General features: G+C 35.5%; 1 protein-coding gene across 2 annotated transcripts in view; it reads left to right on the top strand.

Annotated features, from left to right (window-relative positions):
- LOC140749839 (ATP-binding cassette sub-family G member 1) overlaps window positions 1–25847 on the top strand; it is a 37260-nt gene that overhangs the window by 9697 nt on the left and 1716 nt on the right. Inside the window, exons 2-10 of one of the 2 annotated variants that reach the window (XM_073083051.1) lie at window positions 3699–3879; window positions 13804–13921; window positions 17399–17588; window positions 22681–22826; window positions 23215–23453; window positions 23764–24008; window positions 24420–24588; window positions 24879–25135; window positions 25479–25702. In XM_073083051.1, the coding sequence (XP_072939152.1) occupies window positions 3762–3879; window positions 13804–13921; window positions 17399–17588; window positions 22681–22826; window positions 23215–23453; window positions 23764–24008; window positions 24420–24588; window positions 24879–25135; window positions 25479–25702 (1706 nt within the window). In that variant the 5' untranslated portion in view covers window positions 3699–3761. Of the gene's footprint in view, window positions 1–3698; window positions 3880–4127; window positions 4266–13803; window positions 13922–17398; window positions 17589–22680; window positions 22827–23214; window positions 23454–23763; window positions 24009–24419; window positions 24589–24878; window positions 25136–25478; window positions 25703–25847 lie in introns of those variants that run through there. The other variant, XM_073083052.1, reaches the window with a different exon arrangement.

A 25847-nucleotide genomic window follows, 5' to 3' on the forward strand; every position in this document is an offset into this window, starting at 1 on the left:
ATTATAGTATAATATTATTTAAATTAATTATTTTGTATTATTTTTATGATGTGTTATTTTAAATAATAAGCTCTTATTTATATAATCACTGGCTGGTAAGATTTTATGAGTTAGCCTAAAAAAGAAAAAAAACGTGGTATGACGTTTAAGTTGTATTTTGAGCGGGAATAAAGGAAGAAATAGTTTTAAATATCACGAATATAATTTGATAAATATATGCAATCTATAATACTTATCATAACCATCATATTGTAATTTCACACACACATAATATTATATCGGGATAAAAATGTCTTTTTTGGGTAAAAATCCTTTCATATTTTTTTGTATCACATATTCATTGATTAGTAAAGATTACTCATTCCTAACAAGAAAATGTACCCAGTTTTGACAATTGAAATAGTTGCGTAAAAAAGTTTTGCCACGTCTCCGTGCTAAAATGTCCCTAAAATATTTGAAATACTTATTTATTTATTATGTAAATTACGCAGTATTAGTTATTTATTCGTAATTTTTTTCTAAAAATGTTTTTATTTGTCAAGAATTAAAAAAAAGAACTTACTAATAAGCCGTTTGTGGCTTCATTCAATTTTAAGGCGGCGAAGTATCTTTACTAATCTATGCATTACCTAATAAAAAACGTATATAAAGAGTCGATATGAACTGACGCTCAGGTATAACTTCCTAACACTTCTATCACCATTTGTGTTATAACACAACCTGTCTATTATGTCTACGTGTTTCACCTGAATGTGTGATCGGCTGAAACGTATTACAGGATTTATATAATAGTAGCGTAATAAAAACTAAGTTGACGCCTTGCGGAGAATATATTTCTAATAACTCGTTATGTCTCCGATAGGGTTTGATGATTGTTATAGTCCGCGCCAAACTGCTAGACCGCTCTGAAGTTGTTGCGAGCAGGTGTAGTCATACAATTTGCTATGGCGACGCGATTCATTTATATATTCAGAGCGGACTAGCAGTTTTACGCGGACTATACCCGATGTTAACAATAAGGACTGACAGATTAAGCTCACGTATATGAATATTATAAATCATTGTATCGAATTGTTGCCAAAGATAGAAATTTGGCAATGTTTAGCTCTAGTATGAAGAAATTCTCTAATGTCAATTCATGGTAGATTAAACATTGGATAGATTATTAATAAAGGGCGCATATCTACAGATATTTAACGTGACAGACACGGACCGCGGCAGACAAAATGTATAGGCAGACTATTTTGTCTGCTACGGTATGCGCCTAAAACGCTCTACATCTATCGATGAACGTTAACTTTGAAGGACGGAATTTAACCACTAATGGTCACCCATGCAACTCCTCCTGCGCTCGCCGCTTAACTTTATGGATTGGTTAACGTTTACACAAATAACAGTGTTACGCGCGATTAAGTATTAAAAATAAACTCAGCAATACTTATAAATAATGAAATAAATATAAACTCTACAAGTCAAATATAAAAAGCGAACCGTGCTGAGAAGGAAGTAATCTTTAATCGATGATAAACGTTATAGCATTGTTATCATGAAGAATTGTTCATCAATTAATTTCTATTAATTTCCTTTTCAATTATCAACTCAGCGAGTTACTGATGTAGAAAAGTTTTCCAAACGATTAACGCCTGTAATTAGCATTTAATTTGTTTATGTTTTGCTACCGATGACCATTTGACAAATGTCAACATTTGGCAGGTAAAAATAGGACAGACTGATTGTTTTGTTTTTATATAGGAGAAGCAGACGAGCATGCAGTCCACCTGAACGTAAGTGGCTACTGCCGCCCTTGGACATCTGTAATCAACCCCAGATAGGATTAGATATCCCTACCTGAGGTCGGTCACAAATGTACTGCTACCTCTAAAGACTCTGGAACGCCTCGGAAAAGTATGTCTTCCTTACCACGCCCTTCAAACCAGAACACAGCAGCATTGTGTTGTGCTGCTGTTGTGAGGCAGAAATAGGTGTGGCGATGGTGTCGCCGGAGTCGAACTACAGAAGATTCTACCACCTTTACATTATTAGTAATGGACGTTAATCGTAGTCAACCTGAGGTCATGTGGTCACTGTCGTCCATTGACATTGTCATGGACCATTAAAATGCTGGTAGAACCTTTGTAGGTAATGGTTTATGAGTTTAATTATTGATATTTTATGATTTTATTGGTATCTTTTCATGGTTAACTACGGATTAGGAATCATATGACGGACTGATTTATTTATTGTGACAAAGATTATAATCATTAATAAGTGTTATCTAATATTCCTATTACATGCGTCATCGTATTAAGAAGGTCAGTTAAATTAAATATAATTATGTTCTAGACGACTTGATAGCCTCTTTCCATTCTGAAGTCTATTAAAAACAGTGTTCTGGGGGCCTACCACCATCTCTTAAAAACCATCATAGTTCAGGAAAGTTTTAATTCCTCCTTAAAACAGTAAAATATTCCGTCACACACAGTTGAACAAACTTAAACCCTTATTAATTTTTCGCTTATCCATTGCATACAACCAATTGAAATTGTCTTATTTTTCTTAAAAAGTTAAATTACCTGCAAAAAAAGTTAAAGTATGATTAAAATAATATTGTTTTAAGAGATGGTAGCAACCCCCTGAACTTAAAATATAATGTACCGACGCACCTTTGTGAAATTTCTATAAAGCAATTAAAAATAAATTTTGTTGTATTCCACTCAGTAACCATCAGAAAAATTAGAAACTTCTATAAATAATTGGTCCGCGATCCTGGGGCGTTCGCCATATCGAATTTAGAATGACGTCATTAGGCTGATCATCCAATGTCATTCAAATCAAACGTGTATGCAAAATAGGAACCGGAATTGCACCTAATGTAACTTGCTAGATTTGACCCTCACATACATGTGATCGAACAGTGATTTGAATGAGCTTAAATTAAATAAGGACCTGTGCCCAGCTCTAGCAGACTAGGATTGTTTGTATCGCCGCGCCGGCTCCCGGTTCTGGGGGGGCACCAAACACAGTTGTTAAATAAGATCGTCAGAACTAAACAATCTGTCAACTGGTATAAATCAGCGAAAAAAAGGTCACAAGTGTGGACATCAGTAATCAAACCCAGATAAGATACAAATCCTACCTGAGATCGGCCACATATGCGCTACTACCCCTGAGGATTAAGTTTTGGTTTGTATAATAATAAGGTGTAAAATCAAATCAACTTTTTACAATGGGGCCCCTTAGATTAGTAAAGTTTACTCACTCCCAACAAGAAAATGTAACCAGTTTTGACAATTGAAATTGTCACTTTCATCTATTTTCGTGTTTGAAAAAGATTAAGAAAATGCAATTTTTAGATCATTTACGAATGAAACGATATTTCTCCGCAATTTTTTCTACTATTTCGTGTTTTTGCACCACTTAACTGCGCATGTCGGCATTGTTCCGCGTAAATTACGCCATGACAGCCATTAAATGGTTGACAGAATTCTCAGCCGTTTAAGCCATTTAATGGCTTCCTTCAACAAGGCGGTGAGATATCTACTAATCTATGGGGCCTCCATTTAACTTTCCGCGCCCAGCCTCCGACCTTAGTCCGCCACTGTCCAACAGTGAGACAAATATCAGGATGTTAATAATGATCTCATCATGATAATCATTCTACGTACAACTTACATTACATCAGTATAATTTCTTTTCAGATAACCATCAATCAACGCACGGAAGTCACTGACATGATGTCAAAGTAACACGGATAGTAATCAATGGAGGTGTCAAGCGCACAGCCGGCGCTAGGCCGAGCGCACCTGTCGCATCTCCCACAACGACCGCCCGTGAACCTGGGCTTCCAAGACCTCACGTACACTGTCACTGATGGACACGGTAAGTTCTAGATTAATGATAAATCTACGTTAAGTTTGTTTTTAATACCGCGTATCGTGAGTACTTTGGAAAGTAACACATATAGTAATCAATGGAGGTGTCGAGCGCACAGCCGGCGCTGTGCCGAGCGCACCTGTCGCATCTCCCATAACTTACGTACACCGTCACTGATGTACATAGTAAGTTCTAGTTCACTTATAAATCCGGGTTATTTATTTTTTTAACCACGTATCGTGAATACTTGGCAAAGTAATACGGATAGTAATCAATGGAGGTGTCGAGCGCACAGCCGGCGCTGGGCCGAGCGCACCTGTCGCATCTCCCACAACGACCGCCCGTGAACCTGGGCTTCCAAGACCTCACGTACACTGTCACTGATGGACACAGTAAGTTCTAGGTCACCTATAATACGCGTAAAGTTATTTTTTTAAAACCGCGTATTGTGAGTACCCGTTCGTCAACCCAAATCTGTACCATTGCTAGGCACGGGTCATCTCTCAGAATAAGGGAAGTTTAGGACATAGTCCACTGCGCTGCCGCATACAATTCCAAAACACAGCCAATTTACAAATTTTATATTCTCTGAATAACAGTTTCTACCAACGGTTTATTAAATTCGACTCATATTTATTACGTAAAGTTATGCTGTAGCTGTCATTTAAGCTACAGAATAAAATTAAAATATTGTACTTACAGCATTTTTTCATCCTGTCCTAAACAACGAAATTTAAAATATTCAAACACCGTTTCTAAATAATTTTCCAGCTTTATGTAATTCATCCACATTACACATGTATTCATGGACAGCTGTTTACACATATGTATTTGTTTACATATGTGCGTAAGTAAGAATAAAAGCCCTATAAAAATGTGACTTTAAGACTAGGGTACATTTTATTCATATTTTACATGTTCGACTTCCCTTATTCCGTCAACCTATCCAAAATTTTCTGATCAAAAATCAAAATTCGACCATGTTTAATATGAAGAAATTATCAAAAGACAATCTTTGGTAGGAAAAATGTTCATAGATTTATTATAAATAACAGACGTGATCCGTCAGTACATATGGACATACACTAAACCTGCAATAGTAGTAAATTGAATAGTGATGTTATTTCACAATCCAAGATATCGATGATCGTAAAGGTATCTAGGGTACCTGCATCTAGGTATCCAAGGTTTGCGCAGTCGTGCGCACCGTGCAATTATTGCTGGATTAGCCAACGGTTTAGAAAGCTCCGCACGTGACGACTTCCATAGTGATGTACAGGATACAGTCGATAGTGCATCCCGTTTTGTGCAAAAGTTGAAATGTAAATTGTTTTAAAAAAAATAGTACCTACCTAACGTACTACTACTGTAATTGATCGCCACGGTAGGTACTTAATATCTGCTAACTTTATTTCAAATCTCGTATTTTTAATAATATTTTTATAAATAAAGTTCGTAAAACTAAGAAATAAGTAAAACATTAAAATGTGCTTCTAAAACTAATGAACATTCTTAGATATAACGCTTATATAAGTGTTATTTGCATGGTATGCTATGCCTGACTATGATTTTAGTTAATGTAGGTGTAATATTTTAATATTTGATTGTTTGTTTTAAATTAATTACCACCAAAGGATAATAAGGATAAAACCGCCGTACTTGTTTTTAACCGACTTCCCGAAGAAGAGAGGTTATTTATAGTATAAAGTATGAGTAGTTCTGCATTTAAGTGGAAGGGTGTGCGCATTAACTTATACATGAGACCACCATCTCAGTCCCGAGGAGTGGCAGCGCATCTGTGATCGATTTCAGTTGGAACCTTTTCTATATAGAATTGTTCACAGATGTTCATGGATGGCAATGACTTCCTATCAGGCGGACTGCAAGCTTGTTTGCTAAATCAATCTTCCAAAACAGCTGTTACAACAAATATTTGCTATCCAAGAAAATCAATACGCAATCAACATTTTTTTGGAAATAATCGTTTATTTTTTTAATTACCTGACATGTGGAATGTACTTAATCCTTCTGTTTTCATGTACTTTGTTTTAACAAAAAGATATTTCAATTGGTATTCGTAAAAAATACTTAGGTAAATATTATTTAGTATATATGCAAATATCAAAAGTAATTGTGCGTCCTATTGCTCCTAATCTAAATACCAAATTCCTTATCATAGATATGTTTTAAAGAAGGCTAAGGTATCTTTAAAAATAAACGTTTAAAAATATATTTCTACATTACTTAATGCATTGCCCAGAATTAGTAACTATTAATAGGTTTAGAAATAGGCACTCGGAAATGAGGAAATTTATATGAGTATCGACATCGCCACACCACGTGTGTGAGCGGCCTAAATACGGCACGCCGGTCTTGCGCACGAGACCAAGTTATCGCGTTTTGGTGTTCCACTTGGTGCTCCTTTAGTACGTACTGACTTATTCGTTCCAATTTGGTCCTATGATTTAGTTACGTGTAAAAGTAGTGATAGCCCAGTAGTTAAGAGACTCGGCCACTTGATCGAGGGGCAGAGGTTTAAATCCCAGGCATGGACTTCTGATTGTTCAAAGTTATGTGCGTATTAGAAATTAATTATCACTTGTTTTTGGCGAAGGGAAACAATCAATAACCTGTTCATTTTAGAATAATATAATCCGAATGGTACTTTTTTTGTGAAATGTACTTTTGAATTCTACGTCTAAATGTAGCAGAACCATTCGTGGTTTAACTGATTTGTTGTGGTTTAACAAGAAAAAAAATGTTATAGACAATTTATCTTAATAATCACGTAGGTTACGAAGTGTAATGTCACTAAGTGGAGATCAGCAGAGCACGCTGCAACTGGCAATGGACGCGTGCAGCGGCATATTGCAATATGCGGTTTGCGATGCAGCTCTGTTGTTTCAAGAACTTGTTTCGTGGTACTAGACGCGAGATAACGAATTTGTAAGGTCACTTATTTATACGTTGTGGCGGTGAGCGATTTCTGGTTGAAACTTTGCGTCCCCATCGGGAGGTCCGGGTTTCGCATTATATTCCTATTCCTCTGATTTTTCAAATTTATTTGCGTATTGCGTAATAATTATCATTTGCTATAACGGCGAAGGAAAACATTGTGAGGAAAAGTATTTACAAAAAATTGCTTATGAAAGTAGGTATTATTGGCTCAATTTGGATGTAAAACTTGAAGGTACATTTTAAAGATAGTAGATTTGGTTGATTTATTCTATTTTGAGAAGGATGAACTTACATCAAAGTCAATTTTGCCCATCTGGTCCTCACACGTTGTCATCCACCATAAACGTGGAAGTTTTAAAAACTACGAACTATATTATTTTTGCCTTTACGAGGTGTAATGGGGCTAAGTGGAGAGCACCAGAGCACGCTGCAACTGACTATGGACGCGTGCAGCGGCATATTGCAATATGCGGTTTGCGATGCAGCTCTGTTGTGTTCAAGAACTTGTTTCGTGGGACTAGAAGCGAGATGACGAATTTGTAAGGTACTTATTGATACGCAGAGGCGGTGATAGTGGTTGGAACTTGGCGTTTCAATCGGGAGGTGGGAGGTTCGAATCCCTGACTATATTTCTGATTTTTCGAAGTTTTTTGTGTATTACATATTTGATTTGATATAATGGTGACGGAAAACATCGCGAGGAAAATTCATCGTCTGAAAATTAAAAAAAAAATCTTATAGTTGGGTGAAGTCTTCCAATCCGCACTTGGCCATCGCAGTGGCCTCAAACCAAAAGCAAAAGCACTGGGACAGAAATAGGTTCATGATTTTAATTAAAAATATTTAAAAAAAATAAGAAATGAAGTCCTACGTTAAGTGACTTCGGCCTAAAGTCTAAGTGGATAGTGCCAGGGAATGCAATGTTTGTCTGACCTTGCAAATTAAGCAACCAGCTGTTAACTTTTCGTACTGCACCGAAGTACCTACAATGCACTCATTGTATGAAGCAGTACGTTTAAACGTCAGTTACTCAGTTTTCTAAACCTGTTCTTACATTAAAGCAATGGTCCAACATGAAGTGTCAGATTTTTAATGAAGAATAATTTTTGTTTCAAAAACTGGCAAAAACAAAATCTTTTGGGAAACCCTCGAACAACATGCACCATTTTCGCCCACTGTCTCATGTTTATAACGCACCATAATATTTTTTCATAATCATCATCATCAGGAAATTATTTCGGAGATGGGTCATCAAAAATTGTAATATCTAAACTAGCGGTGAAAATAAAGTACCTACGATACTTATTATCAGCAACCCATAACAGTCCCACTGCTGGGCTCGGGTCTCCTCTCATAATGAGAAGGATTAGGCCATAGTCTACCTCGCTGGCCAAGTGCGTATTGGTAGACTTCACATACCTTTGAGATTTTTTTGTGAACCTCTCAGGTATGCAGGTTTCCTCACGATTTTTTCCTTCACCGTTTAGCAAGTGATAATTAATTTCTAATACGCACATAACTTTGAAAAATTAGAGGTGCGTGCCTGGGATTTGAACCTCGGACCCCTCGATCGAGAGGCTGAGTTTCTTAACCACTAGGCTATCACTGTCAAGTACGATACTATATTACATTATTTATAAGACATAGTTGGCATCCTTACAGTATCTACGATATTTGTGATATATACAAGTTTTGTAGGTTAGTCCTTGCCAGAAGTACATAAAATTAGTCGTAATTATTCTATATCGCTGATTTATGCGCACTATTATAAATACATACGTAAGTGTATTTTTATTTCGCTTTTATAGCAAAACTTTTTACTTACAAGAAAATAATTGAAGGACATGTGTATTATTATTAAATTAATTGAGAATGCAATGAAGTTGAATAATTGTATTGGAGTCTTGAAATTCTAAAAATTATAAAGTCTAAAATGAACCGAAATAGGCTTGTAATATCCCTTTTGTGACCCATTACTGAGTACTGGTTTCCCTACAACTACTGGAGACCTACATTTTTTATACAAGTGTATACTAACTTAGCAATGAACTAAGTTATAATAAATATAGTTCAAAAAACTAAAAAAACCGCTTTTATGATAAAATCAACTAAAAAGTAGAAAATAATTTTCAATCTAGGAATCAATTAAGGAACAGTAAAAAAAAGCGTGGAGTGCTCCACTTATCAATTTTCGAAAAGCACCGCACATTTTTTCCACAATTATACAATTTACTGTTCCTTAATTGGTTCCCAGATTGAAAATTATTTTGTTTATATAGATATGTTTCAGTACATTTGAGTTATATGGAAATAAAATTATTATTTTCCAAAGCTAAAAATCAATCTAGTAACTTTGCCTGAACGCTCCATAAGGCGCTTTCTCTCGCCTCGAAAATCGTTAATCCTGAGGATATTGATAAGGACAATGGTACAAAATTATTAAAATCGTGTATTGTCATCGGTTTTTGATAATTCTTAAAAATTTTGAATTAAACTGAACGTTCAAAGTAGATAGAAATCGGGCTCAAAGATTCCGTTACTGTTACGTACATACATACATACAAACGTACAACCCAAGCTAATAAAAGCGTGTTAATAAAAATAGACGCGTTTGTTTGTTTCAAATTAAGATGAAGTCACATGTAAGTAGGTTATTATAGGTTATTATAAACAAAGTTTATGTTTTACTTTGAATAAATACGTGGATCAAAGGTGTTTCCAGTGTATTACTCCGTCACTTTGACCTAGCTATTTAATCTATTCTGAGTAGTCGCGTCCCATAATTCCTATAATTATTTCTACAAGTAATCTGCGACTCCCAGTAAGCGTTATACGCTTACATAACATAAAACAACTTGAATGAAGTAAACGTCAAATGATGCTATACACAGTGTATGAGCAAACTTCTTAAAGTTTCGATTAAAAATAATTTAAGGGAAGTTGCGGGCCGTAGAAAGGTAGTTGTGGGCATAATAAAACGGCGTAGCGTAGGTTTGAGTTGTCCTTACCAAATACGTTGGGGAAAAATAATAATCTTTGCTCACCCCTAAAACAATCTACGAGCGTAAATAGTATTTGAAGGTGGTAGAACCCCTTGTGGTTCGACTCCGGCGGCACCACCACCACACCTATTTCTACCTAATAACAGCAGTGTTAGGCGCTGCTGTGTTTCGGTTTGAAGGGTGTGGTAAGGGAGACAGACTTTTCCGAGGCGTTTCACCTTAGTCCTCAGGGGTAGTGGCGCATCTGTGGCCAACCTCACGTAGGAACATCTAATCCTATCTGGGGTTGAATACAGATGTCCATGGGCGGCAGTAGCCACTTACCATCAGGTGGACTGTATGCTCGTCTGCTACTAATTTTTTTTTTATTATTATATAGGATATAATAATAAAAAAAAAAAATGGCACCCGGGTAATAGATCGTGAAAAAAGAAACTTTGCCGCCCCTTGCAACGTGCCGCTGTCCGGATCCTAAACGAAGGCGGACCAACATTCACATTACGTGCTTTACACCATGTGCTAACACCATAATACACATAGATTAATAGTAATGCATAAGAAAATAGTGGGGAACGACATCGCATTTTTACCTCGAGGTTAAAATGAACATAAGCTGTGCATTAGTGGAACATAACCTTGTTTTATCAGCCTAGGTTTTTGTGGCGTGGCAAAGAAATTTAATACTAGAAATGCGGATACGAATCGTCGTGCTAGGGCTATTAAGCATTCTTAAAAGGAATGGCACAAGATTTATATATATATATATATATATAATATTTCTTATGTGCGTGTGTATGTCACTGAACTCCTCCTAAACGACTGGACTGATTTTGGTGAAATTTGTTGTGTGTGTTCAAGGGGACTTGAGAATGGTTTAGATTCACAATTTAGTCAGTGGGAAAAGGTTTTTTAATTAATTTTTAATTTGTAAGTAGTTATAGAATCGGAAACTATGCATTTGATCTTTAGCAAAGTTGTCCAAGAGCTCACGATGGTTTGGGAGTTGGTGAGATCAATTTTCGACGGATGGCACCACTGTCATTCCAATGCAGGTACAAATTTTCCGTTTTATGTATGTCATATTATTTCTTTAATGCGGGCGAAGCCGCGGGCACCACTAGTTTTTTTTATAATAATGATAATAATATAATACCTATGTAAGCTATGTAATCATTTAGACGATTTTTGTGGATATAAATACATGTTATGTAAGCCGTGTTCTCCTGTAATTGCAAGAACATGATTGAACAATTTCTTCTGCTACAAAATAAGGAATGATGGGGTATCTTCTGTTGGTGTAAAATAATTAAATAAATAAACAACCGTCTCCTCTACAGTATAGTTGAGTATTGCAGCTTTTTTTTATTTGGGCAACGACGTGAGGTAAGGGAGGTGATTATTGTTATTTTATAGGCTGAGTCTATTAATACGGGTACTGGACAAACAATTTATTATTATCCGATTCGAACCGGTAGATTTATATAAAAAAAAAAAACCTAACCTAACCTAACCTAACCAATTGCATAAATGTGCGAATAAATATATTTAAACAAAAAAAAATTAATTTGTCACATTGTTTAAAGAAAAAAAAATTGAATAAATGTACGAATAAATATATTTAAAAAAAAATTGAATAAATGTACGAATAAATATAATTTATTACTCCAGTACCTGTACAAATAGTCACATTGTATTTTATAGCGTTGTGAAGAATTATCTTTACACTTCAATAATTTCACTGAACTATAGATAGATAGATAGATATCCATTCACCAAGGGTTGACTGGTAGAGAATGCCATTAGGCATTAAGTCTGCCCTGTTGTAATATAACTTTGTGTTACTTTTACAATAAATGTATAAATACATAAATAAATAGATAGAATTATTAGAACAAAACAATAATATATATGTAGTAATATGCATAGTAACGGTCAAATTGGAGCTGTGTGTGAATGTGAATAATTCATTGAAGTTCAGTCTTTACTTTACTTTGTAAGTGTTGAATATGATTACAATATATTCAAGACGTTGATGTCTATCTTGCCACGAGCTGAGCGTCCTCACTCAATTAAAATTTGTACACGAGTAATCATTGCGATGTTATGTGAAATAACAAAATAATTAATGAATGCATACTACGATCATAATCATGCTCGATTTCAAATAATAAAACTTTATTATCGTATTTTTAACATGAATAACTCATTATATTATGAAACATTGTAAAAAGGTGTTTCTAGGTACGCTTAAGAATATAATTAAGTTCTTAAGTCTACGTTGCATATGGCTCAATGATTACAATAATTATCGTCAATTTTCTAGAAATAAATTATATTGTTACGGAATAAACTCTTAAAGGACTTAGTTACCTGTTGCCTGTTCGCGAGTGTTGAAAGCAGGTAGGAGCGTAGTACTGACGCTGTAGGATTTGAATTGGTCGATTTCTAGGTAATAAATAGGTGGGACACAAATCTTTCCTACACTCTGTTTTTTTATCTTTGGTGTCATAGAACAGTACATAAGTACCTACTCAAAAAGAAAGAAGAAAAAATATTCATCATATCGAGATACGTTAGGTGACAGAACCCTTTGCGGTTCCACATCCAACGCGTTACCTATTTCCTACTTCTGCCAATATGGCAGTGTTAAAGAATGTAAAGAATGGTTTGAAAAATAGGGTAAGTCTGAAGGGTGTGGTAAGGGAGACATACTTATCGGAGGCTTTCCAGCTTGGTCCTCAGGAGTGGCGGCGCATCTGTGGCCGACCTCAGGTGGTAATATCTGATCCTATCTGAGGTTGATTACAGATTTCAGCCAGACAGAGCAGCCACTTACTATCAGGTGGACTGCATGCTCGTCTGCTACGCCTATATTATAAAAAAAGTCCACAGAGGTAGCAACACATCTGAATCCGAGCTCAAGAGAACTACACTTTTATCTAGCATTGATTACAGTTATAAACGCCACAGTGGCCACTTGCCAACAGGTAGATCGCATGCTCGTTTGCTACTCATATCAGACCGGTACAGTAACTGTTACATGTAGTTATATTTTCATTCGAACCTTTGAACTCACTTAAACTGTTTTTTAAATTAAAACACCCGTCTACAAGTGAAGCACTGATGTTCAAATTATCATATAATATCACCACGATGATCTCTTGAACCGCATCGCTATTGTTTTAATGCTAATAAAATGACATTTACACAAAGACCTGTCATCAATGATTAGAATATCACTCGTGACAAGGAAATAAGAATATAAGTAGGCTAACAGTAAACTTGTAGCATTGTTACTTATGAAATAAAAACAAAAATTAAAATTAACCGGACTACGTAAAAATAGCGATTCTTTTAAGAATATTTTGGTTTTCCATGCTCAACCAGGTATAATAATAAATTTTAATTTTAAAATTTAGTAAATTTGTACTCAAGGACTAAGTTATTCCATGACAGTATATTTTGTATGGGCCCTAGAATATACAATGCTCTACCTAAATATATCAAAAGTAAAAGTAAATTTGACTGAAAAAATCACAAAAAACATTTTTGACAAAAAAAGCCTATTATTCCCATTGATATAGGATGTCATAGCGAAAAAATTCTAAGTCTATGATTATTCCATTAAATACTTTTCTGAAGACTGTAGTAATAAACGATTATAATTGACGGTAGTAATAAATAATTGGTATTGTTATGATTAATTTGGAATTTAAATTTTGACAATTGATAATAATTAATGGACATAATTATGAAAATGATTTATTAGAATTTATTTGTAATTACGACTTCTAAATTTGCATGCCTTGACAGGTGGAACTGGGCGAACCTATATACTTTTACTGTTATCTTATGTCCTACCCATGTTCTTGCAAAGAGATATATTTGAATTTGAATTTGAAAAAAAATTGAAAGACTCTTGTACCTAAATATAAAGTATAGTATGAGTTATTCTTATTTTTTGTTTCAGTTTCAAAAATCATCCTACGAGGAATCAACGGTGAATTTCGTTCCGGGCAGCTCACGGCTATCTTGGGGCCGTCCGGCGCTGGAAAGAGCACCCTGCTGAATATTTTAGCTGGTTATAGGTATATCACTAAGTTATGCTTGCAATATTAGCAGTTATAGCTGATGGTTGAAACTTGGCCTCTAGGGCGTCGGGATTCGACGCCCTAGAGGCCAAGAATCATTCGATTTGATTCTTAGGTACGCTCCTCTAACGTTTCAAAGTTATGTGTGCAATAAAACTTAATTACGACTTAGGGTTCGTACACAAAACTGCGATGCGACGTCGCATCGCAAAAATCTGCGAGCTCCCTCGACGCATCGCAAGAACTTGCGAATTGATTCGCATCGCACAGTGGTTGTTGTTGTTGGTCACCCTGAGAGACGCTACGCCGCACGATATCGCATCGCAGCAATTCGCATCGCAATTTTCTGCGTTGCGAATTCGCATCGCGTCGCATCGCAGTTTTGTGTTCGAGCCCTTACCTAAAAAGTAAATTAAAGTAATAGAAATGATTTCCTTAAAGAAAACATCGTTAGGAAACCAACACGCGTAAGTCTTCTTTAAAAAAGTCCTCAAAAGTATTTGAAGTCTACCAATGCGCACTTGGCCGGCACGGACTATGGCTCTAGGCCATAGTCTTCTCGAAGAGGAGACCCAGTTGGACAATGGGTTGATGACACATGCTCGTAATAGGAATTTGAAGGTGGTAGAACCCTTTGTGGTTCGACTCCGGCGGCACCACCGCCACACCTATTTCTAACTAATAACAGCAGTGTTAGGCGCTGCTATATTCCGGTTTGAAGGATGTGGTAAGGGAGACAGACCTTTCCGAGGCGTTCCAGCTTAGTCCTCAGGGGTAGCGGCGTATCTGTGGCCGACCTCAGGTAGGAATATCTAATTCTGTCTGGGGTTGATTACAGATGTCCATGGGCGGCAGTAGCCACTTACCATCAGGTGGACTGCATGCTCGTCTGCTACTCCTATATTATAAAAAAAAAGGAATTACAATATTGACCTTGTAATATAGACATTGGCACTAGTACTGAATTGAGGAAAAATATTAAATCGTTTTGTAGGTGACAAAATTGTAAATTTAACAAGGCTATCGTAGTTGGCTTAGCCATCTAGACTCGAATGTCATTGTCATAATTATTAGCCAAAAATTGTGCAATGAGTCAGTGGCGGTCCAAGGTCGTCGGATGCCCGGGGCGGCAAAGTGACCTTTTTTCACTGAGTGATACTCATTTCATAGTGCTTGGTTTGGAGAACCCCCAGGATCGGAGGCCCGGAGCGGACCGCCCTTCTCCACCGCCCCCCCCCCCCCTTAAGCCGCTAGAATAATGAGTGCCGACCGATTTAACATAATATATCACTCAATTACCAGTAAATGCACCAGGCGGAGAATGCCATCAGACATTAAGTTTGCCCTTTCTTATATTTTTATTTTTATAGTGTTGTAATAAAATAATATATGAGAATAGTTAAAATAAATATACTTGTAATTTAAGGGAACAATATATTCACTTGAATCATTGATAGGTAAATGTCGTATACATGTACCTAATCAATATACAAATCAAAGTCAAAGAAATAATACTTATTAGTCCGAATTAAAATATTTTGTGTGAAACTAAATAAAACAGGCACTACGAGTACATTTTACATTGAATTAAGCCATTGTAAAAAATCATGCAGATTTTAAAATGCATTATTTATTACCCAATTAGGATTTTCGTGTTAATTTTGTTCCATCCATTAATTAATATTTATTATCAAAGATTCTATTAGTTTTTGAAAACATGCATCTGAATTATTATACGAGTAACAGTAGCAAACCGTTATTCATAGATTAGTAAAGATTACTCACCCCTAACAAGAAAATGTAACCAGTTTTGACAATTGAATTTGTCACTGTCAACTATTTTGGTGTTTGAAAAATATAAAAAAAATGTAGTTTTTAGAGCATTTACGAATGAAATTTCATTGTTCCGCGTAAATTACACCATGCCAGGCATTAAATGTCTGACAGAATTGTCAGCCGTTTAAGCCATTTAATGGCTTCCTTCAATTACAAGGCGGTGAGATATCTCTACTTATCTATGCCGTTAACCTAAACCGATTGAGCTGAAATTTTGCATACTAATTTGGTTTGGATGACAATGCATGATGGCTCAGTGATTTCAGTATAAATATGGCGGTCTCCCAACATGATGAACCAATTACTATTTATGTACCCCCATGACGTGGGTATTATTGAAGGAGATTTTTGAGAAGAATACAAAAAAATCAAATTGACATGTTCTCGTCGTTAATAAGAAGCTTGGATGTTAACGATATCGCAGTTTATAGCATTACATTAAAGTAATAAGTGACTCATTTGATACTACAGTTTAAATACAGATGCGGGCGGCATCACTGGCGTTGTCATTTGTGGCTTTCGCGATACGAGAAAGGGGTCCCTAATTGTTTATGTCGAAGTAATTTACTTTCTATTAAGTAAAAGCTATGTAAGCACCTAGTGCATCCTCATTTATTTTAAAACCACATGCTTACGTTATTATTCTGTTATTTTAAACACTAGCTGACCTGGCAAACTTTGTACCGCCTCAAAATCTATTTATAATAATAATAATAATAAATTCATAAAATATAGCCTATGTTACTCGTAGACAATGTAGCTTTCGAATGGTAAAAGAATTTTTAAAATCGGTCCAGTAGTTTTTGAGCCTATTCATTACAACCAAACAAACAAACAAAGTTTTCATCTTTACAATATTAGTGTAGAAAAAAAAATCTTGTACAACAATTTGAAAAAAAAGAACTTTTCTGCGTTCATCCTGCATTTAATAAAATTATTACTTAATATAATGTTTATTCATTAATATTCAGTATAATATACTTCTTAATTTAATAAGATAAAAATATGAATCTGTTGAGGATTATAATTTTTTGCTTGCTACAGATGTTTTTCATCAAATAATGCAAGGTTTCTCATGATGTCTTCCTTCACCGTTTTAGAAAGTGATTATAAATTCATATACCTATAACTGAAAAATCAGAGGTGTCTGCTTGGGACCTTTCGATAGAAAGACTTAATATCAAACCACTAGGCTAACACACTATTTAAATAAATATGTAACTATCAAATTATACTATGATTTTAAAACTGGTTTATACATAGATTCTATCGTAACAATTTTAACAAGGAAAATAGCCGGTCACTCCGTCCGCTGTTTTACTCTACATCCATAACATTAACAGTAAACCGGTGATTAATTTTAATCGTTCACTGTATTTAAATACACTATTCTAATTTACAAGATATCGCTTAAAGAATATGTATAGTTTAAGTGGTTATTCCCACGTACCTACCACCGTACAACACCGTACGGCAGCGATAAAATGACGGCTAGTAGCTTTAATACGTGTGAATAGCATTCCAACTGTTTTATTCTGGATTGCTTAAAAAATCAGTGAATGGTACTAACCACTTGTCACCATTTACTGCTTTCATTTAATATAACATATGACAATTAACACATTTTTTTACATTCAGGGTAAATGGAGCATCAGGTCTCATCACCACAAATGGAGAGCCCCGCGACCTACGGCAGTTTAGGAAACTGTCCCGGTACATCATGCAAGAGGACCTCCTGCAGCCTCTCATCACGGTGCAGGAGGCCATGACCTTGGCTGCCGATCTGAAGCTTGGCAGCGACGTCACGAAGGGAAAGAAGGCTGTTATTGTAAGTATGTTTATTATAACGCTGTTGATACTGAGGGTTCAGTCTCATTGTAAGCCATAGTTATTTGTAATCAACATTTGGTTTAAGGTGGTTGGATCCTGTGTGGTTCGAGTATGGCGCCACCAGCGCCACACCTATTTTTGCCTAATAACAGCAATGTTTAGCGCTGCTGTGTTCTGGTTTGAAGGGTGTTTTCCGATGCATTTCAGCTTAATCCTCTATCGACCTGATCTTACCTGGAGTTGATTGCAGATGTCCATGGGCGGCAGTAGTAGTATTTACCACTGAACGATTGTCTGCTACTTTTATATTATAAAAAAAAACTGAGGAATAAGTTGGAAGGCTCCGTGTAAGTTAGGTCTGGCATACCCTTGATACCAGAACACGACAATGTTTCACATAATAATGTGTTGGTGTCACAAGGCACACACATGTGTGACATTGATGCCCCTAGCCACATTACAAAGAGTTAATTGTATATTACAGAGACTATTCAGTTAAGATTTAAACTACTTCGCAATAATCCGCTAACAATATGTATGGTATATATTTTAGACCATGCAGTATGTAGCACCCTCCTTCCCGCAAAGGATGCGTGCAGATGCAATAATTCCCCAAGTACGAGTCGAACTCGAACATGGAAGCTTCCGTACCACCAAATGTTCATTATTTTTAGTATTTGTTGTTATAGCGGCCACCATTATACATCCTCTGTAAAAATTTCAAGTGTCTATCTATTACGGTTCCAGAGATACAGCCCTGTGACAGACGGACAGACAGCGTCTTAGTAATAGGGTTCCGTTTTTACCCTTTGGGTACGGAACCCTAAAAAATATACACCTTCATACATATATTGTAACGGATTGTTGCGAAGTAGTTTTAATCCTAGCTTATTGCATAGATTTCTTCAAATTGACGCCTGATACGCCATAGATACAATTAACTATTAAAGAGACTAATAAAAATATCTTATAAATAACTTTATTGTACTTTAATCAATAAAACATTTTTTTTTTATATGTAAATGACTACCACTCCGAAAATTAACCATTGTATAAAATCATTCTGACGCAAATATGTTTAAAATTGTACATACTTTTTAGAGTTCCGTATCCAAAGGGTAAAAACAGTAAAAACGGTCTGACCGTCTATTACAGGGCTCTATCTTATGAAACGTAATAGACGGATACATGATTTTTTTTTAATTTTTTTTTACAGATTATTTGTAATGTTATAACTATATGCTATTGCTATAACAATAAATATATTGAACAATCTTAAAAATAAATAGGGGTTGCCATACAAGAACCATTTATTTCCGCTTTGTCTATTGAACAGTGCCTAATAAGTAGACACTGCAAATTTGCACAATGGATTTCCTTTTACGGTTGCTATGGTAAGAAATACTACAAATAAATGAAAGTATGAAGTACTACAAATAAAATGGTGGTACGGAACCCGCCGTGTGCGAGTTACACTCGCTCTTGACTAATTGTTTGACGTGTACTTGAAAATTTGAATATGTATTTATTTATTTATTTATTTATTTATTTATTTTATTGATCTAATTAGAACGGCCGAGGCCACTTACACTAACTAGACAGATCTAACATACAGACAACTCACAGAACTCCAAGCATACAGACATGATCAGCTTCCAATCATCAGCAAGCACATCACAGTTCGGATAATGATCCATGAGCGCGTTTAATGTCGCAAGTGTGCGCGGAACAGGTGATTTAGCGCGCGACACAGTGCGGGAAGGCGGAACCACAAATAACTTGTGCTTTCGGCTTCGTTGATAATTGTCTGGGACAAATATTCGGCAAAGCTGATTGTGAAGTTCCTGCGCCTCAACAGCATTATGTAAAATCTTGCACATAATTTCAATTTGGTTGAGGTTTCTACGGACCTCTAAAGAATTAAACCCTAAGTGACCCAAGAGGAATTTAGTTGGGTACAGATACGGGTAGTAACCGTATTCTCGTTTGTAGAGAAATCTAAGGAACGCTTTTTGCACTTTTTGCAATATGTAACACTACATCGAATTGAATAACAAAAGAGGCCGGCGCAAACATTTGTACATTCGCACAAAAGAAATAAAGTTATTCTAGTTTTTATTGTTGTACGAATCGCGATTTAAATATTACGCAATTAAAACATAATTAATCTAAACTGGTTTGTTATTTTTATTCATAGGTCACTAGGACCTTTTTATTATGTAAAAACTATAGTAGGTATTTTTGTAATTTTATAAAGTTAAAATTTAATTTAAGACGAAATAAATGTAATTCTTTTTATTTTTCGGAATACGAGTAATTGTGAATGATGAATTTAGAATGGTGTTATGAGTCACGGTTTTCATGAACTCGGCTTTGTGTGTGTTAAATTGAGCATGCTATCTTATACAGAGTATCCTAGTGTCAGGCTATTGTAGAAAACGTTAGTACACTCGTATATTTTCTGAAACGGCGATAAGAAATATTTATTTGGGAATAACAGACGAGCAAGCAGTCCACCTGATGGTAAGTGGCTACTGCCGCCCACCTGAGGTCGGCCATATAGATGTCGATGACACTCGATGACAATCATAACAGAGATGCTGCATTACTCTTGAGGACTAAGCTGGAACGCCTCAGAAAAGTATCCCTTCAAGCCAGAATACAGCAGCGTTTAACACTGTTGTTATGAGGCAGAAATGGGTGGTACAAGTTAATAATGCTGATCATAGTACGCTGTGGTCTCGACCTAGCATCATAATTAGAAACCAATACTCAGCAGCAGTAAGACAATTAATAATAGATGATGATGATACCCATTACAATAAAAAAGAAAAAAACGTTCCTATACGATATTGCTAAATAAAATCATTCGCTGAGATATACTCAAGCACGCAGCTAAGCAGTGCCCCTTAGTTTAATTTGTCAATAGCAATGACATACATATCCGTTTTCGGAGCAGGAAACCGCCTATTTGATAAAGTGGGATACGTTGACCGCGCTTGATAAAAATACTGTTCGAAGATACCAATTAATTTATTGTTCGTCAATTTGATAAGAATTAAATTATTGTTTCACAATTTGGTACACATTAAATTACTGTTTAATATATACAACAAATTAAATTGACAAATTAAAGTGACAAATTAAATTGTTGTCAGAAAAATCGATACAAATTAAAATAAAATAAATTGTTTAATGTTTTCATTAATATTTGAAAGAAATGTTTTTTAATCAATCATGGATATAATAACTATTATGACATGTACTATTATTGAACTAGTTTCGATTTTTGACGAGAGCAAATATTTAATAGCAGACAAATATTTATTTCTGGATTGGGTGTGTACCTACATGTGAAAATTGTTTTTTTTTTTTATAATAAGAAACGTATTTCATTAAACGTGTTAATTAATACTTTACATAAGAACATTTAAATGCCATCAGATGGATAAATGAGAATCTAAAGTATTTATTTACGAAATTAATCACATGAATAGATTAAGATAAACTTTTAATTAGCTTGAAATAATTATGCGCGATTGTTATTTAAAATGTTACACATGAATAATTATAAATAATAACATTAATTATGAAATAAATAATTTCTGAGAGAGGATTCACAAAGGCAAAAAACTTACATAATTAATTTATTTTCGGTTAATTAGGCACTCACAGAAAATGGCGGATTAAACCAATTACTTTAAATACCTACTGTGTAGAATATAACTATGAAAACTATTATTGTTGATATTTTACAAATAATTTTATCTTCAAAGTTATGTGCTTATTATAAATTAATTATCACTTGCTTTAACGGAGGAAACCTGAGAGATTTAAAAAAAAATCTTTAAGATATGTGAAGTCTCCCAATACGCACTTGGCTAGCGCGGTGAACTATGCATAATCCTTTTAATTTTATTCTGAGAGGACATCCGTGCTCAGCAGTGGGTCAGTTTTGAATTGACTTGGAGGGTTACTACCATATCTTATAACAATATTATTTTAATCATACACTGTAATTTCGTACCACGACCTCGTTAAAGTAAGATTGTTTTTATAATATTACGATAAGCAGTTTTGTATGATGTTGGTTGAAATTATTTTTTTTTTTGCAGGAAATTTAATTTTTAAGCAAAATATGACAATTTCAGTTGGTTTTTTACAATTGATAAGCGAAAAATGAATAAGGGTTTAAGTTTGTTCGCAATCAAAACCGTGTTGCGAAAGAGGTGACACTAGTTTCGACGTCTTGTTTTCTCTTGGATTAGGAATGGACAAATTACTTATTCTTTTACATCACTCGGCAGGAATAAAACAAAACTGTTTAAGAAGGTCGTGGTACGAAACAAAATAATGATAATGCAATAAAACTTTCCTGAACTATCATGGTTTTTCAAAGCTGGTGGTGTGCCCCTGTGCGTGAATTTCCAAATTTTAAAATGTCTTAATTTTGTTTGCTTAACCTTGAAATATAATTAGAAAATTATATACGTTTCAACTCTTTTCTAGATAAAGTCGGAATGTCGAATTATCTAAGTATATACAAAATTTCATTCAAATCATTAGAATTGTTTTCGAGAAAGCAATTAAATACTCGTTAAAAGTAATGAATGGTCGTGGAAAGAGGTAAAATTACGTCGAATACCGAAGTACTACTATTAATAATACCGATATTACTATATCTCCCTAAGCTATCCAATATCCAACAAGGAAATTCTAATATCACAGTAACGAATTAGTATTATTTATTTATAAAAGCACATAAATTAACATTTTTGTTATGTTTGTGTCTGATTTTTAAATTACTTATAATCATCGGACCGACCGAAAATTGTGGAAAATAATTTTTTATATGAATGATACTAAAGTAGGTATATACATATACGTATGAAAAATGGTTGAAACATTAAAAATATATCTGGGTTCGAATTACAATTTTTTCGAAGCACACAACGCGTCCTATTGGGTCATAATATTATGAACGGTTTAGGTGACCTCAGCATAAAACTTTAACATTCGTTCGCTTTAGAAAAAGGATTACGAACACAATTATTATGTGTTATACACAGTTATTAAAAAATGTGTTACAGGTCGACGAAATTGTCCAGTTGTTGAGGCTAGATAAGGCCAGACACACATGCAGCGAAAAACTGTCCGGTGGGGAAAGAAAGCGCCTGTCAGTGGCGTTAGAACTGCTAAATAACCCTCCTGTTGTATTCTTGGATGAACCGACTACGTAAGTTTTTAGTATTTGTGTTATAGCATAGAAAGAGTAAAATAGATTTCAGGTTACCAATGTAATCAAATAATTTCGCCTCATGGATTTCTACTACAGCCTATGGACGGTTACTAAAGAATTAGTATCCCTGCTTTTTAGAATCAGAAATTTACTTAGGTTCAAAGTTGATCATATTATTATTAGCATTGTTGCTTTTAAGGCATATGTTTTGATGCGTCATATCTCTGATTTTATGCCAGAATTAAGTTACAACTATTATAAGGCAAAAATAGATGATGGTCCATCACAGTTGCTTTTAATAAAAATCGGATTAAATAAATACGTATTCAAATAATATATCACACTTCGTTTGTTAAAATTCACCTAACTTTACGTTACTTTCCAGAGGTTTAGACGACGTAGCATCATCGACTTGCGTTTCCTTGCTCAAGCGCATAGCCAGGGGTGGTAGAACCGTGGTCTGCTCCCTGCACACTCCCTCAGCTCGTCTGTTTGCGGTCTTCGACCACGTGTACGTGGTAGCGGACGGCCGATGTGCGTACCAGGGCACCGCTGCTGGTGTCGTGCCGTTCTTGAAAGAGCTGCACCTGCCATGCCCGAAGACGTACAATCCTGCTGATTTTAGTAAGTCAACCATTACAAATTACGTTTGACGTCACTTATTGCTTAAAAGACGGTGTATTTTCACTTGCACTGACACAATTTCATTCAGCATAGAATTATGACACGACAAAAATTCAGACAAGACCTCCTATGAACTGATTGGTTATACGTTACTCAAGATCATAATTCAAGAACAAATTCAGACCATGATGTTTAATTTCATTAAGATTATAGGAGATCTAATCACTGAAGAAATATGATCATCGCAGAACGATGATCAATAATGAGTAAAAATTAATGTATAGGTATTCAAATTATTTTTTTCTTGCAGTAATAGAAGTATCAAGCGGCGAGTACGGTTCTCACGTGGACAGGATGGTGAACGCTGTAGAGAACGGCAGAAGCCAAAAGTGGAGTGTGTTCGGGGTGGAGCAGCAGTACGAGGAGATGGAGATGGAGATAGAACAGCTGAACACCGGTGGAGTCCAGAAGCACAACTTCAAGTATGAGAGCACGGCTGTCGAGCAGTTCCTTGTGTTGTGCCGACGTATGTTCTTGCAGACTATTCGGAATACGGTGAGATTAGTCAGGATAGTTTTTATGTGCGATCCAGTAAAAGTTCAGTTAATAGGTTAATGTGTAATTTATGAAATGTCAATTTTTTATAAGACTGACGTGGCATAAGAATCTTTTATCCACCTGATGGTAAGTGGTCATTGCCACCTATGGACATCTGTAGCCAACTCGATATAAAACAAGAGTTGTACTTGAAACCGAACACATATGCTTTGCTACTCCTTAGGACAAAGTACATCACTTTATAATGTAAATTAGCCAACATCCCTTCCACCTCCTTACCTAGAATATGGATTAATGGCTATGAAAATAGCAACTCCCCGCAAACCATACTCGTTCTGCCATCTTTTTACAAACTTTATATGTTAATTTGATAAAATATCATCTATAATTTCCATTTTTCTTTTCCAGGAGTATCTTTGGTTGCGGATAATTCTTCACGTGTTCCTAGGGTCTATTGTAGCGGCAATGTTCACTGGCATGGGTAACGATGGATCCAAAGCATTATTCAACTTCGGCTTCTGTTTCGCCTGCATCATTGCCATGCTTTACACCACCATGATGCCTATACTGTTATCATGTGAGTATATCCTTAGGATATTATATTTATGTCCTTTGAACCTTGCATGTATGCAGTTCACCTGATGGTAAGTGGCAACTGCCAACATCTTTAATTATCTAACTGAGATTAGTCACAGTTGATTTGCGTCACCTAACGACTAAGAACGCTTTGGATAAGAACTGCATCACGTGAAAAATCCATCCGTCCAATCCGGCTGGTACTGATTCTGTCGCCTTAAGTTCTTAAGTTTCTTAATGTTGAAGCTTCAACTTTACATATGAAAAATCCAATGTCAATTTATTTTTCAGTTCCATCAGAAGTACTACTGATAAAGCGGGAGTACTTTAATCGCTGGTATGGTCTGAAGCCATATTACGCGGCACTCATCATATCCCGGACTCCATTAACTATTTTCTTCTCCCTCATCTACTTATCAATCGTATACCCGTTGACGGCGCAGCCCTTGGAGTTTCCTAGAGTTATGATGTTCATAACCATTTGCATCCTTGTGGCGCTTATTTCTGAGTCAATGGGCACTGTGATCTCTTCTTCGTTGAGTGTTGTAGTAAGTTTCAAATTTTTGGTTTGTTCGAGTTGAGCGTCTGTTTCGTAGACATCTGAGAGTTAGCCATACCCTTATATTTATATTCTATACCCTATTTCATCATTTTTGTAATTTTACAATTCGCGTATCCTTTACTTAAAAATTACAGACAATTTGAAAACGTCCTCTTTTTTTAAGTCGCTTAAAAATTATGAGACTATTTGTATAACATGATTTATAATTTTGGAAATCAACCATACAATTATGTATTGGGTTTGATTGTCCCAACAATGCCCTCTCAACCTGCATCTAATTCCAGAATACTACGAATACTTTTCTGAATATCTCTAAATATTTTTTCTAGAACTCAATGTTCGTGGGCCCTGTGGTCTCAGTTCCTCTGATGCTGTTGTCTGTGTATGGCATTGGCAATGGTGACGAACCACCTCCATTAGTGTGGAGGTTGGCCAGATCGTGTTCCTATATGCGCTACGGGTTGGAGGGGCTCATGGCAGCGATTTATGGACCCCCGAGAGACGATCTGATCTGTCCTGATGATGTGCAGTTCTGCGAGTTTAAGAGTGTTCGGTAAGTTTAAGTGATTGATTTTCTAAGATATTGCTGATTCAAAGATTCTTGGTTTAAAACGTTGAACTTAGAAGGTAGTGGAAGATTCATGGTTGGTCTTCGGAGGCACCTCCGCCCCACCAATAACTTCTTTATAACATTTGTG

This window comes from Epargyreus clarus, unplaced genomic scaffold (genome assembly GCF_041222505.1).
Source record: "Epargyreus clarus isolate Ecla_fem2 unplaced genomic scaffold, WU_Ecla_fem_2.2 ptg000018l, whole genome shotgun sequence".
NCBI lineage: Eukaryota > Metazoa > Arthropoda > Insecta > Lepidoptera > Hesperiidae > Epargyreus > Epargyreus clarus.